General features: G+C 40.5%; 1 protein-coding gene across 1 annotated transcript in view; it reads left to right on the top strand.

Annotated features, from left to right (window-relative positions):
* Window positions 1-15,862, top strand: part of PHACTR1 (phosphatase and actin regulator 1) — a 152,416-nt gene that overhangs the window by 67,887 nt on the left and 68,667 nt on the right. Inside the window, exons 3-5 of the mRNA XM_085299907.1 lie at window positions 7,190-7,270; window positions 14,387-14,572; window positions 15,611-15,817. Coding sequence (XP_085156033.1) covers window positions 7,190-7,270; window positions 14,387-14,572; window positions 15,611-15,817 — 474 coding nt within the window. The remainder of the gene's footprint in view (window positions 1-7,189; window positions 7,271-14,386; window positions 14,573-15,610; window positions 15,818-15,862) is intronic.

Below are 15,862 nucleotides of genomic sequence, written 5' to 3'. Positions count from 1 at the left end.
ATTACAGATGACACTGCAGGTGCCTACTGCAGTATCATCTGTGTGGGTGCCATCTTCTCAGAATAAGGGAAATACTGCAGATATTTCACCAAGCTGTTCGCTGATATGCTTTTAGCATAGTTGTTGTTTCTTGCATGTACAACATACATGCAAGAAACGTTGAGTAACTGACATTGGAGTCARTTACAAAAAGCAATATTTCTTTTGRCTGKAARGCTGATGATGTTCCTACAAATATACTTCTTTGTAGTAATATCAGATGATGTCACTAGTCTTGTCTAGTTGTGAAGGCTTGATGGATAGAAGCCATATTCTTAGTGTTTCTTTGATGCTGTAGAACTTCTGCATGTTGTTGGACCAAATTGTAGATGAAGTCAATGCTTCACCTACTCRCTAGTGACCCGTCTGAAAAGATGGATGGACCTTCTATCATGAGGATTATGTCAGCTGCCTTCTGCTGGCGCTTACAACAGCTTCATTGCAGTAAGAAATGCATTGGTAATAACCATATTCAGGTTGGCTTTAATCTAGTTGATTGGGATTGTGGTAGCAGCATTGACTTCATCAAAGGGTGTTCAAGCCTGCCAGTTCAATACTTCCCTCTCTTTACTGTTTTTGATGCCTTATGTATATGCATAATGCKCAGGGTATGGCTTTCTGTGCTGCAGTCACACTGTAATTGTAGGGCAGGTGTACTCTAAGATATGCTTTGTTATTGTGTTGAAATGTTCTTTATTTAAACCACCATCCTCATTTTTCTTTAAGCTGTGTGGAAAGCAATGCATACCAGTGGCTCAGCTTTCCAGTCCTTGACCTATTACACCTAGGAATTCTTATAAATGCTGTGTTGCAGCTCAGAGGAAAAGATTGGAGGACTGTCTTTTATTCACTTTTTTTTCCATATWCTCGTCAGCTTTCTGAGTCACTTCCTAATCTGCTGTAAAGTACTTCTCAGGCATGATAAAAAAAGCARTTATGTAGAAAGCGGATGAGAGTGCAAGACTTTCCAAAATATTGTTTGACCATACTATGACCATCACATTTAATTGACATGCTGGAGTTCTGCCCTGCTCTTCATTAGCTGGATGGTTGAGGATGGCACTATTTTTTTCTAGTGTCCAGAGACTTGTTTTCTTTTCACTTATATTCTTTTTGTCTTTTCCCAAACACCTCTTTTGCTATATTTGTCAAGATTYCGTATTTTATTTCTGCCTTCACATATTCGTCTTCTGCCAGGCTTGCTCTGTTTGGCCTGTGAAATCCATTACGCTGAATTTCTTTGGAGCTAGCTTGAAATTTAGTCATTTTCCTAGGAAAGCAGCTTYTTTGATTGTTTTTTCTCAGACCTTCTATTTGAAAAACTTACAGTCCATCTGGTCCTGGTTTAGATTTCTGATTTCTTCAATTTGGTTCCTTCTGTTAATTATGTTAGAGGGAGTTGTTCAAATTTTATTTTTCTGGGTTTCTTTGTGTTCGCTGAATTCTTGGTTGTAACGGCGTTTCTGAGTTCAGTTACTTTATCAAAATCCTATCTGTTTAATATGGTTTGTACTATTTTGATTAGCTTATGCAATTCTATGATTATGCATTTGACTTTGTATCTATTTTCCTCCTAATTCTTCCCTCTGGCAGTTTACTTTACATGTAGTAATGATCAGTATAAATCAACTGTTTTCTTAAGGCTGATTTCAGCTTCTTCCCCATTTTTCCTTTCTTTTCCTTTCTCTCTCTCTCTTTTTTTTTTTACCAAATTGCAAAATTGTATAAGTAAGGAAGAAAGACTTCAATTTACACCTATAGTTAACAGTTAGCTATCTTCTAGTTAGTGACTAGGGATTTTGTGGTTTGATCTTGCGTTAATATTGCAAATAAAAGAGAATGAATGGAGTTTGTTCTGATTTCTTTTTTCTTGCTATTTTATTTATTGTAATTATAGATTAACAAATTTTAAGTCTGGAAGGATCATTTCGTAGTCTAGTGCATTGGCCGCTGGCCACGGGATGGTCGCTGTCACTGCTTTGCTGTTGATCTACTGGGTGACAAAAGCCAAGATGTTTTGACTTCTTTGTGCCTCACTTTGCTACCTTTATAATGATGATAATGATACCGATTTGCTTCTAAAGTGTTTTGAGTTACTCATCCAGTGTTGCATCAGTGTTGTATTTTTGTTCCTGTTGTCATACTAGTTTGTCTTGTAACACATGTCATGGAAGTTTTCCCAGCAGTTCCTGTACTRAAGAGAATTGATGTAGGCAATCATTGAAACAGCAATTGATTTGGAGATGCAGTGCCCAGTTTTGTCATTTGTATGTTCCCAACTATTTTTAAAAAGTCAAGCTTAACTTTTAATGCCCTCATATCTTTTCCCCACTGCAGTTCACTTACTTTGCAGTCTTAYAGAACACGAATGGAAGGCTACAATCAGGACAAGAAATGTCGTATGTAGGCACCACAAAAAAAAATGCTAATAATCCTTTGTAGGTAGTAATCTGTCTGAGTCATATTTTGTAGACACTACTGTAACAGGTAAACCCAGGGCGAGATTACAGAAGTCAAAAASTTTTGTAAGAAACTTTAAATTTCAAAGATTCAGGAACCTTTTGAAATACTCTTCCTTCCCTCAGGTTATAAGAGATTTATGAGCCTATGAAGCCAAGCAAAATTCATATTTTGCACTAAGTGAAGCACCTCAGTTATTTGGCTGAACTACATTCTGGCATTATTCAAACCCCAAGCTCTCAGCAGAGATGCTAGGTGTCATGCCTCGGGTATTGAAACAAACCCAAAATGAATGGAGCTGTGTGTGAACTGACACACCTACGTTTTCCTCAACTCTGAGTCTTTCATCTACAGCAGCATTTCTTTCCTTAAAACTATCCTCTTAATCAATTTTGATTTCAGGAGTAGATTCAGCTCTAATTTCGGGCATCTTTTATCTCAGCTCCTYACCTACAGTTTCCCTTAAGGTTGATACGATTATCAGGCACTTCCTGGTACAATTCTTCCCGTCAGTTTTGGATGCCTACGTTAGGCTGAGGTCAATCATGCCTTAGAATGGCTTTTACTGTAAAGGGAAACCAACTCAGAGGCTAAGGCCCACACTGTAAAGATTTATCAGTTGGATTGCATTCAATTTGGTTATGAAGATATTCTGCCTAATTGAAGAAGAAGTTTCCACATATTGTAACAAGTTATGACACGTAGTCCATCAAATCTGAACATCTCTCCTTCTATTCAGACCTAAAAGAAATGTTGGTGGTTGTTTATCTGCAGGTTATGCAATGTTGTTCATTTGTTTCTAATTATTCATATTAGAAATATTAGCAAAGCAAATTTCTAAACTATTGAGTTTGAATATTATCGACACACTAGAAAGCTCTTGCTCTAAGCTCCATTCCTGTAATGACCTTTGCTTCTTAAAATCATCATGAAAGTTATAATGGCCTTTAAAAGGAAGAATTCATGCGAAGCATCCCACAGTGTTCTTTTAAGACAAAGGCCAAGGGCAGCCCAAGAAAAAAACCAAGGTTAAGATTCGACTGGCTAGCATAGATTGGATTTTAGTTTTGATTGTCAGATGAGAAGAAAGGGCAGGACTTGTTTATTTAGTCCATCCCTTGGTTTAATGAGCAATATGACAAGTTATGTAAAGGGGAACAGGTCATTCTCATATAGATGCAGCTTGGGAGAGCTCATCTGTGACATTTGGGTCTTGGAGGGAAGGGTAGGAGGGCCAGAAAGGTTACATGTCCTGACTACWTAAGTGCCTCTTTGGCTGTTTAATGGAGCAGCAGAAGTGCTTGGCWGAAAGGCAACTGTGTACTTCACCTTCTCAGCTGGAGGAACAGCCCACGGTCACTGTCATCATGGAGCACAACAGCTTATTAAAGGAATAAACRCAAAATTGTACAAGATTTCCAGAATGAAGGGGCAGGAAATCCTCGTGACCTTGTCAAGGCATTACTCATCTTAATGGGCCTGCCACAGAGAAAACTCTGCTTGAAAAGCAGAGGGGTGCTGCTCCTGAGGGAAGAGTTCAAAAACACTAGCTCAGAAACATTAATACAAATATTTCCCACTGTTTCTTCATTGGAGCTTAAAAGTAACAGCTTATTGCAAAGCACAGTAGCAAAATCTCTATGTTGAGATCATAAAATAGACATATGTTCACCTCTAAAAACTAATAACTGAAAATTTATTTTAGAATGAATGAATTTGTTAAGATGTTCTGTTACTGGTATGAGTTGTCCCCATAAAGATGGCTCARTGCTCATTTCTAATCAATTGGAATACTGTACAGATAAACAAAACTAGGTTAATCACCAAGGAAAATTGCCAAGAAAGGAATGAATCTTTTGTTAAATATTAATTATATTGAATTTTTCCCTGTTGCAGAATTTACAAGGTTCTCATGAATCAGATTAATTCCGAGGTTTTTATTTATTGTCTGCTGTGAATGGATCTCTTCTCAGTGAAGAGTGAATGAATTTATTCCATATCAGCTTTCTGCTTGAAGAGAAAGCCCTTCATAAAAGAAATAGCAGTCTTTGTCAGAGAAATCCAGGCAGAGTGAAACATTTCATTGTGCAAGCTGTTAGATGATAATGAGTTCTGCATCAAGATATTTGTGAGGTTTTTTTTACCTTATCCAGCAGTAGCGTTGCAGTTTATGCATTTAAATGTGCAGGACTTGTTTGGGAAGAAGATTTGTATTAAAGGAAAGCAGCATGTTCCTCGTTTTTGTATAACATCTGTTACTATCATTCAGTCCTCCTCTTAGCCCAGCAAGCCCTTCCTCTAAATATCTTATTAATTAAACTGTCTTAGTAAGGAAAATAATTAATACTTCAAGTCCTGTACTTAGAAAGGATTTGGAAAATGAAAAAATTGTTTCAGCCCGAGCTTCAAATAGGAGCATTTTTTTGGTCATTCTTGAGCAGAAGCTGCTTACAACTCAACAGTAGTATATGAAGAAACCTACGTATATACATTCTTCCAAAAATACACATTCTATCTTCAAAATTCTGTTAGACTGCAAAAATAGCCTGTGAATTTGAGAGCTCTTGCTCTGTACTTGAGTGTCTTTCTCCGTGCTGTTTTGGGGAAGGTCCTCCTATCCTKCTTCAGAATATCAAGCTAGCCCTGTCTGGCGCTCAGCCCCCAGAAGTATTAACTTCAGCCCACAGGACCACAGTATTTCTTACCGCTACTTTAATAGCGTGGTGGGAATTGCTAGCCATGAAGTGGGCAGCTGTCCTTGTGCCGTTGACTAGGTAAGAGGGTGAGACAGTGAACCCGTGTGGCTGTCAGCAGCTGYGTAAAGACACGGTCATACTCGCAGCGTTGCCTTGCATGAGTCAAGCCGCACACCTAATGGGAGCGGACAATTTTTTAAGCYGTTGTCTCTCTGTTAACCTGCATACGGTATATGAAAGGCCAAGGTGTTGTATGGAAATCYAGCTATCCGTGCACAGCTGAAGGTTCCTTCCTGTGTCCAGGTGGTTGGATTTGTGTACAAAATGTGGGACTGTTACTTAGCTGCTTCAGGTGAGGCACAGAAATAGCCATATTTGACCTTTTTTTGTGAACAGTGCCACTGCCTACAAGCAGAAGCTGTTGCTTTGCTGCTGTTTCRTCCAGCTTGGCTCCCCACCGAACAGCGTTCGGATAGACTGAATGCTGTTCACTGTTTACACTAATGGAAATTACAGTTTCTCAGATCTATTGCGAAAGCTGTTCAGCAAGGCCAAATTGCTGTTTAAAGTCGGGCAGGGTTTTAACAGTTTCTGTGATGGGAGAAAGCTCAGCAGTTAACTGCAGATGGTTAAAGCTGCATGAAAAGCCTGCGAGGTGCCTGGCACACTCCTTAAAATGGGGCGAAGGCACTTTTGAGAAGTGCTGTGCCTGCCCACGGCAAAGGCTGTTATGTTAAGGGCCACGGAAGTAAAACTGTACGGTGTGAGGGGCTAGCARGTGTCAGACCCTTTAACTCAGCAAAGAGACCAGCAGCAGAGTTACGCAGGCTTGTTCACGCTGAGCAGGGGGTATCTGAGAGCAGGTAAGCTGCGACGAGCGCAGTGTCTCTGTATGAACGCAGCTGGTTCACCGAGTGCCTTGTGTCCCAGAGGGAAGCGTGGACACGCAGCCGTGCCAGGAGCGGTTGCATCCTCGTGTTTTCGGGGGAGGACAAAGCGTTTTGGAGCCCCTTTTGCTTTCAAGGTGCCTCAGGCAGGCCGGAGGTGCTGAGCCCCGTCYGGCCGCCCGCGCGCGCCCGCTGCGAGCGTAGGGCAGAAGCGGCTTGCCCTGCGCTGCGCCCCTCTCCTGGCAGGCGCAGGCTCGCTTCTCGCTGCGGGCGCGTCGCTGCCCGTGCCCCTCGCCTGCTGCCTTGCAGAGATTTGCCTGAAGTGCCTCTCCTTCGTGGTGTTTTGGTTAATTGGGCGTTGTTTTAATTACTGCTGACCTAAACGAGCATGAAATCTCTGCCTGTCGTTTGGCCGCCCCGGTGACCCCGGTCTCCAGGCAGCCAGCACACGGCTCAGGCGGTCGGGACCTGGTGTCGATTGCAGAGGCCCTCGTGGTGTTTCCCTCACTCAGCTCATCACCTGCCTCTAGGGAGGCAGCCCACAGGGAGGAGAAGACTCTGGTAAACAGATATTTTTCACACTGTCCYGGACATCTTGCTCTGCTCTTGCTGAATTGAGTGGCAACCAACCGTTGTCTTCAGGCCCAAGCGAAATGCCGGTCATCTGCTGTGGCCTGGGGACAAYTCGTGGCCCTGTCTTGCAAGGGCAATGATCTTTCACATCACCACCTTTCTTACCTTTTCCTCTCCAGCTCATACGTTAACTAYTTTTTCTCCCTTCATTGTCTCTAATTCTTCACAGAAATTCTTGGGTCATGCGTGCAAATTAAGCAATGGGAATATAGACGTGCTCAAATAAGGCAGCCTATATTCTTTCATGATAACCTGTCTAGTAACCACCAAGCTGTAACAGCAAGCAGAATTGTACAGAGCACCAGTAGCCTTTAGTTTCAGACACTAATTTGCTGCTGAGGGTAATAAGAGAAAAAACTTGTTTTAAATGCTTTTAAAAGGTTTTTTAAAAATGCTTTAAAAGGCATACAGCCTTTTAAAAATGATCACTTCTCTTACGTTGCATTTATATTGACCCTTCTCCTTTACTTATAGCTTTGGAAAGAAAGATATCAATGAGGCAAAGCAGAGAGGAGCTTATAAAACGAGGAGTGTTGAAGGAAATCTTTGACAAAGGTAAGCATTCTTCTTTTTGCAACATTAAATTTGAAGCCCATATAGTTTTATGGCCAGATCTTACACTAGTATAAAGTTAAGAACTTGGGGTACACTCCTAAATTGCAGGACCATACAGAGTAAGGTCTCCAAACATCTCTTTTGATTTTACCTTGGGTTGGCCCTTGCATTTGGGTAAATGTGATTGTTGTGTAGTAAACAAAACTTGAGAGCTAAACAGAAATGTGAAGCAGTAGAGATATAAATCAAAGCAGTGTGCAGGAGTCAATTGCTACAAAACAGCAAATCTTCCAGACTGCAGGAAAACGGAGTGGGTCTCTACCTGCCTTTGCTGTTGTTCTTTTGGTTGAGTCACTGTGGGATTAACTATTGTGGAAAAAGGATTATGACAGATTAGACATTGTGATGAGCACAGAGGACATTCCGTGTAAACAGCTCAAAACCCATAAAAAAGATTTCTTATTCAAGATAAATAATTTGTTGAGTTGCTAATGTATCATTTATGCAAAACACCATTGTTTGCATCCATAAAGCAGTAAATATTTGACATCTGTTATGTGTGTGTCCATCTTTACCATAGCTTTTATTTGTTTTGCTGTTTCCTTTATCAATAACAAAGGCAGTGAACTTAGCAAATTATATATAAAGTTATGCTGAACTTGTCTTTTAATTTCAGAACTTAGGCATGTGCTTAAGTGCCTCATTAATTCAAAGTCTGAAAGTCTTTAACAACATAACGTGTATAAAACCTGTTATAAGTCAAAAGAAGTTATGCACTTGCACAGACTGTAGAAGTAGAGCCTGCCTCATAAAGTCTGGACTCTTTAAATCTACTGCATACTTTTTTAGTCTCATTCATTGGGAAAGGAGAGTTGATTAAAAAAACTTACTCACCTAAACTGTTTGGTTTTTTAATTGCAAAAAAAATTAAGAAACATTGCAAAACAGAGAAATTGCTGCTTGTCATTATATTGTATGGTTTTTACTCTTCACATATTTTAGATGCTTCTTTATATCTAGCACTACTTGTTCTCTCACTATGGCCTTCTGCCTTTGGAGGCATGCAGTAGAAACAACTGCTGACAAAAGGTTTGCCGTTCTTATTCTCACTGCTTGAGATGTTACATGTTCTCATCTGTGACTTGTATCAAACATGCAGCTATGAAATAGGCATCCCTGTGGTGGGTGACAGATAGCACAGGCTGTCACAGCATGTGAGTCACTGCCCAGGGGAGCCCTCGGGGTAGCTTGCAACTCAGTCACTTTTTTAGGTGCCAAGGTCCCCTGTGGCGCTCTGAAGCCAGCTTCATCCCACAGGAGCACGACCGCCGTCTGCAAGCCCTGGCATCCTGGCCATGCGTCCCAAAGGGATCTGCTTCAGACTTGTACCTATGCACGCATAAAAGCAGCATCAGGCAAAATCCCTCCCAGGCAGCCTGCCCCTGCCCTTTGTCATGAAAGTTGGGGAAATTCTCCAATACCAAAGTGCTGCAGACTAGTCCCATTAGTCCCAGAGAATGAACTGCCAACAACTCCACTGTGCGCACCTGTGGAATGGTGAGTGTGGCAGAGCTCGGAGATATCCAAGGTTTGCACAGTCCGCTTCTTGACTTTTTTCTTTTGGCTATGATCCTCTTTCCCAGCAACTCTGAGCAGTTGACTTTTTAAAAAGTTGATCTTTGTGTGGATTCCTAGCTGAGCTTTTCTTTTGCTCCAAAATTAAGGAGTAGGTCTCAAATAAAAGCACTATCCTTTCATCTTACAGAAAGTCTTCTGAGAATATAATGTGGGATTTGACAAAAAAGACTGAACAGTTGCCTGAATGGAGCTTTCTAATATCTCAGCTGATGCACTCATTCTCTATTTTCTGATTTTCTTTTTTTTCATTTGATGAGGAGACATTGAGGAAGAAAAGCAAGTACAGTCTACATCTAAGTAATGTGACTGGATTTGGGTGTTCTTAATCATAAGATCTTTCAGGTAAGGGGCCCTGCCAGGATGATACTGCTGATCCCTTCCATCCTACACATTCTGATTTCCATCACTTTTGGAAATTTTTAAGCAGAAGAGCAAGAAATAAATATCTGTGGTATTCAAGCATCTCAAGGCTTTCAGCTAGATGCTTGTTTTCTTGGCTGCTTGCATCCTCCATCTGTCAAAAAATGCTATAGTTTGTAATCTTTTGTGTCACCTTGTGAAGTAGATGCTAAGTTGTCTGGAGATCCTCATCTAAAACAAATCTTTTAAAAATCTATTCCTTCTTTGTAGTTATTTTTCACCTTTTCATATCAGAAAGAGTTAGCATGGAATACTTCCTTCTTCTCCCTATTTCCAGTGCAAAAAGCAAAGACATTGGGCTTTATTATTGTCAAGACCAGCTGGACTTCTTTTCCAGTATACTCACATCATTTCCTGATGGTTACAAAAACAGGAAACTAAGAATTGGAATCTCTACTTGAAAAAAAGAAGTAGAGCAGAAGAGAAAGTGATAGTACATAGGTAGTGATGATGTATCTTTGATATCTAAGGCTATAATAAGGAAGGCAAGATTTCTAAAGCAAAAGCAGTAGTTCCTTCAGTGGTCCAGTTAGCATAATAATCTAAGATTAGTTCTAATAAAGGATATTACATCTCACAGCAAACCTTAAATGGAAGTAGCGTTTTCCATGTAATTCTCCTTATTAAATAACTCTTCTCTAATCCTATGAGGAATCATAGTAGATGTTAACACTTCATGSAAGAAGGCTTTATTTGATGAGGATAGCACCTTCCATGCCAAGAGGCATCTTGCACAGAAAACATGGAGAAAACATGTTAAATGTGTCCCTCTTTCACAAGAGGAGGAAAATGCAGACAGAATCTGTCTATGAGGGAGTAATTTTGACTTCTTCTTTCTTAAAAAATCTATCCAAATCAAAGTAAAATTAATATGGACAGATAGACCAAGAAACAAAAGTTCTAGCGCTGCAGTGTGCATAGTATTCTTTTTTTACACTAATATCCAAGAAAAACAAGGTTAGAGAGCTAGTTCCTGCCTCTAGCATGTTCGCTTCAGTATTTGCTGACTTCTTAGATGCCTTTGTCTTGTCCTGCAGATGAAAGTTAGCAGAGCACTGTAAGTCTCAGTGTTCACACACATGAGAGTTACTGAAGTCCAGCTGCTATATTTGGGAAACAAATTATGCTCCCATTGCTTAAACTACTCAGGTGAAATCATTCCAGACTGAGCTGCAGAGAGCTCACTTCTTGGCAAGGACCAGACTCATGGCCTAATAAGTTTTTATCATTTTCCTTTTCAAGAGTTCTCTGATTCGAGTCTTATGAAAATATAAGCAACAGTTATATTTTTTCCAAATACTGAATACTTTTAGAAAAACAGTATGTTGAAAAAGTATTGATTAGATGCCTGCTGCTCTAGTAATTTTTGAGCAGGCATTGCCAAGAGGTTAAAAATGTAACTTCCATCCGCAATGCAGAACATACCACAGCACTTTGAAGAATTCACTCTTCTCCTAACCGGTTGTGCTGCAGCATAGTAATATGCTGTACTATTTTGAACTCCTCCAGAAGCAGGGAAGACATCCGTAGGCCAGCCTATCTGAAAGTCCACAGGACACCACAAAATCAGGAGGTCTGCTTAGAGATTGAAATAGTGGAGAAGCCTAGCCACTATGCTAACATAGCCATCAGGGCTAGGAAACAGCCCTGGGCACAGGTATCCCCACATTCAAGAGCACTCTGTTTTCCATCTCTCAGCCTGTGAGGGCCATAACTGAGAAGCATGTGTATGTACCCTGCCCTTCCTCTCCTTTGCCACTGAGAATACTTGCTTGGGCATTACATGGGAACAGGTAAATACTGAGGAAGACAACCTAAACCAGAAAAGAAAACAGGACTGAGAATTTTCTTTATAATTTTGATTTCCTTAGCCATTTGTCTATGAGAGGAGAGCATGAGCTTGAAAGTCTCCAAACATACTAGAAGTTGCCTACTCCAAGATGTTCAAAGGACACTGTTAGGGGGTAGGCAGAGCTCTAAGGTAAAGGAAAAACAAAAGGGCTGGTCTGTCAACCGATAGGCCAGTCAACATGATGCACTTACAGACTGCACCACAGGAGTGCATTTTCAAAAAATTCCTGAAAGTGGAAATGGCAGGCACATGGCAGATCTGTTTGGGAGTACAAACCAGGCTTAGGGGCCACATCTTTTGAACCTCTACTTATTTCTGGGCTTTCACACTGTGCTGTTATTTTCACATGCTAAGGTCAGAGTGTCTAGGTAGTGCCCTCTGTATTAAAGAATTTCCTCTAAATTTCTGTTTCTTTATATGCGGTGCCTCCTGATTAGCAGAACAACAGCCTCCATGTGCTCTTCTTGTTGCAGAGTTCTAGTTACTCTCTTTACTCTCATCCAGATCAAGACGATTCACACTCAGCTTGCATTATCAAAGCTCATACAATTAGGGAAAGTCATTCTCTACGACGTTAACAGCAGGCTCTGTGAAAACACAGCAAGGGATTTAGCAAATGTGAGAACAGAAGATTATATATATTATCATTATGCCAAAATTAACATCCTACTCAGTTCCTGAAGACTGATCAATTCATCCATGTATAATTCATAACTGCATTACTAAGGTATTTTCATTTGTATTTCAGCTAACCAGAATAGCTTTTTGTAGTTTGAAAATAATAATTAATTTGTCTTTTATGTCTGGTTGTTAACCATGCCTCTGAGCCAGGATTAATTCACACTAAGAGATTCTTCACTCTGCCACATCTTTGATTTGTTTGCTGTGCTCCAGCAGCTCCTTACATTGCTCTTCTTTAAATAAGATCAGATTTAGGGTATATATTTTGGTCATGAATGTGTGTCATGTCTGATGATTTCAGTCAAATCCAAGGATGAGCCTTAGGGTCTAAATGAAGATTAGAGCTATTTAGAGGGAAGATTAAAAGAGGTTGCACTGTCAGTGCAGAGAGCTATCGTGCTTGTTATTATGACAAACAGTAAAAGCCAAATTTTTATCCCAAATTTTACTTTTTCGCAATAACACACTATTAACAGAGTGTGTAAATGCTATCTTCTTAAGACATGCCAAATATACCTTGAGAATTGCAAAGCCATTTAAGACAGTAGGATTTCAAGGTGCTCAGCATCTTGGGATTGGCATCCCACTTCATTAAAAATGTGTAAATATCCCTCAAGCAAATCAGTGTTACTGGTTTTATCATGCATACTTCTTGTCCACTCAGTTACGGTCAATTTTAGTCCTACATTGAATTACTGGACTATGCAGCCTTCATTCAAGGGAACTTTGTAAGAAACAGTTATGCTCTTTTCTGAAACCAGGTAAYTGAGACAACAGGAGCCTCTATCCCAAAGCCAGGTAAAGGTGTGTGTTTGTAAAAGAAAGACAGAGCCAGCACAGGGATACATAGCTTTTCTGCCAAAAGAGTTAACCCAAAAAACATTCAGCTTAAATGCTGGCTGAACTGGTGTTTGATTTTTGCTGCCGAGGGAAATGCACTGGTTTGCATCGAATGACTGCTGCAATTAGAATGAGGCTGTGCTGTTAACAATTGCCTGAAACCTTCAACTTTAATTAATGTTGCCACCTTTTGCCAGCTCRGTTGATTGCTGTGAAACTGCAGTTTGCATTTCAATCTATTATGATACAGCTGTGCACCATAACAGCTCTTTAGTTCTCCAAAAACCCGCTAACAAAAACAGGAAAGTCAAGACCTTCATATTTCTGATAATTCCAAATTAAACAGAAGACCATCTTTACTCATTGTAAAGGAGCATTAAACGGCAGAAATATAATACTTGTTAGCTATTGTACCTTCAGACTTGCTAATTGCCTTGTCCTGAGGCTTACATGAGACATACATTTTTTTTTCTTTTCAGTATTGTATTCCAAAGTGTTATGTACCTCTTAGCCTTGTGAGAGAAAAATATTCACTCACTGGAATGATGTATGCCTCTGCTTGGTACATTGAGCAGTAATATGGCTAATCACAGATACYCAAAAATCAAGAGCCAGATCCTGAAATCCTGAATTTGACTGAAAACAATACTTTAAATGCATAATAAGGCTCTCCTCATTTGCCTACTGTTTTTAGTGCTACAGGTCACATTCCAGTTACATTTTCAGGCTTTTCATCCAACAAAACACTTTGTTTTATAAAACTGTAATTAAGATGTCCATGTTGTCATTGCCTCCAGGTAGCAGTTACGTGCATGACAAGTTTTGAGATAAAAATCATGAGGTTTGACACCATGGAGAATGATAGGAGCTCTCTCTTCTGTTCTTGATTATATCTAATGTGAAGTAGTGTTTGATAGGAAAGAAACTAACAGGTGCTCTTGCAGAATTTTTTGCTCAGATAGAAGGGATATTTTTAAGATTTTACAGACAGACTTTCTGAGTGGAAACTAGTATATACTAATATTAAGACCTTATACTGGTTGATTATAAAAGTTACTCTCTCCCTTTACTTAAACTCTAGGTCGTACCAGAAGCTGTAATGATTTTACTGATGTATAAAACAGAGATATTCTTCTGTGACTTTACTTACATCTCATAGCATAAAAATTGGTGTAAGAGAAGAGAATAATTCAGATGTTCCGTGGCTTCAGCTTCAGCTTGTTCTTATTCCCGACCTCCCAAGTTTAGAAAAGGCAGGAAGCAAATAGGTTCCATGGCCCTATGAGGTGGAGGAAGGTCAGGAATCTTTCAATTAGATCATGGATCATAATGTCTATCCTAGGATAGGCCAAAGATCAATAACAACTTTTAGCAGAACTTTTTCAAAGTCTCAATAACCCTTTTAAAGGAAGTGAAATGCCATCAGACTTCTGTTATGTTGTTAGGGAGAGAACATCAGAATCAGGCATCTCTAGAAGTTGCTCTGCCTAAGTTCTGTTGGTGAGATATAAACCACGTAGTTTTGATCCTTATCACTGCATCTTCTGCATATGGATATGTGGTCTTAGATCGGGTTCCTGGTTCACGAGCAACCTAAGAAAGATATCAGATTTCATATTAATATCTTGCTACATCTTATTTATGTGTCTTTTGTTGTCATTGTGCTTTCCTCCAAATATGAACAGATGGGGAACTTTCCATACCAAATGAAGAAGGAGCTTTGGAGAATGGGCAGCCTCTGGGCTCTGGGCAAGTGCTGAGCTCCAGCCAGGTATCCCTGCCAACCCTAGCAGAACTGGAGTCTGGTTCAGGATCTGGGGAACCCTGCTCATATGAGGTGCTCCCAACCACAGAGATCATGGATGGGACAGGTAACGTCTTGTTTTCATAATGATGTAGATACTTCATGCTGTTTGAAACAAGTTTTTGACCTCTAGCATTTGATGTCTGTTCCTGAGAAATCCATGTTGAAGAACAGGGTCTTCTGATGGAGAAGGAGATGAYAGCATATAAATTACCTCTGGATCCTCCGTAAGAAATTTTGACTGCCTCAACATAGGAATAACCTCCAGGCCCAGGGGATAAAGCAAAGTCCCTGCACTTTCTGAACATTTCAGAACAGATTTCTATCCTGTTACTTCTCAGATGTGCCAATGAGTTCTAGAGCAGGGTGCTGGCAATATTTTTAAAGTCTTAGTACAAAATCAAGCTCTTTACCTACTGGCACAGGGGACATTCACACTGCACAACTTTCAGTAGCTAACATAGCCAGCTAGCTGCACTACCCTAGGCAAGGCTCCCTATGCATCCTCTCCAACCAGTGCAGAGAGAGAAGGGCACTGCTCTCTGCGGTAATGCTGATCATCTAGGCTAGCTTCCATTCTGCATCACTTAAAGCTGAGAGTTGTGGAGGAGGGTCCAGTGTGGAAAAGCAAAAAGAGAGTTGATGGGTAGGTCTGCTCATTCACAATCCTGCACAGTTATGCAGCCTCTAGGAAATGGAATAGACCCCATGAAGTGCTGTCACAGTTATGGAAGGATAAATTTAGAGACCACCTGCTAATAGATCTGATCCTGAGCAAGCTGTGGTGACAGACAGTCTGAGATGTGACATTTTAAGGCTCTTGATCTGTGTTCAAGATACGGGAATACATCCCAACCTGGCATAAGCAAGCTGAGTTTTATCAGAGATAATGGGAAATCTGGCCTGTTGTGTAGGTGTGTGTTACTTTCTCTCTTTTTCTCTCTTTTTTTTTCTCCTTTTTTCTGTGTTTAATGAATTTTGAGTGAAATCTATTAGTTGTTCTTAATCTGCATTGTTGTGCTGCTTTTTGTGTCTTGCTATGGCTGTATCCGCTGCTCCTTTGCTTGTAACGTTGTTGCGTCTATGATGTGGTTGTGTCCTCCAGTGTCTGAAGAGAGCCCCACATCCAATGAACCTGGAGTCCTCCTGTCCCAGGATCCTACAACTAAACCAGTCCTGCTACTTCCCCCCAAAAAATCTGCTGCTTTCCCTGGAGACCATGAGGACACCCCAGTGAAACAGTTGTCCCTCCTCAAACAGCCCCCTGCCCTGCCTCCTAAACCCATTGCCAGGATTGCCAGCCACTTAACTGGTAAGTAGGTGTTCCTGGACCCTCGGCACCACCGTTTCCCTTATA

Source organism: Rhea americana, unplaced genomic scaffold, assembly GCF_003343005.1.
Source record: "Rhea americana isolate MKP2758 unplaced genomic scaffold, rheAme1 scaffold_156, whole genome shotgun sequence".
NCBI classification, from domain to species: domain Eukaryota; kingdom Metazoa; phylum Chordata; class Aves; order Rheiformes; family Rheidae; genus Rhea; species Rhea americana.
Note: the sequence above shows the minus strand (reverse complement) of the source record. Positions and strands in the feature narration are given on the sequence as shown.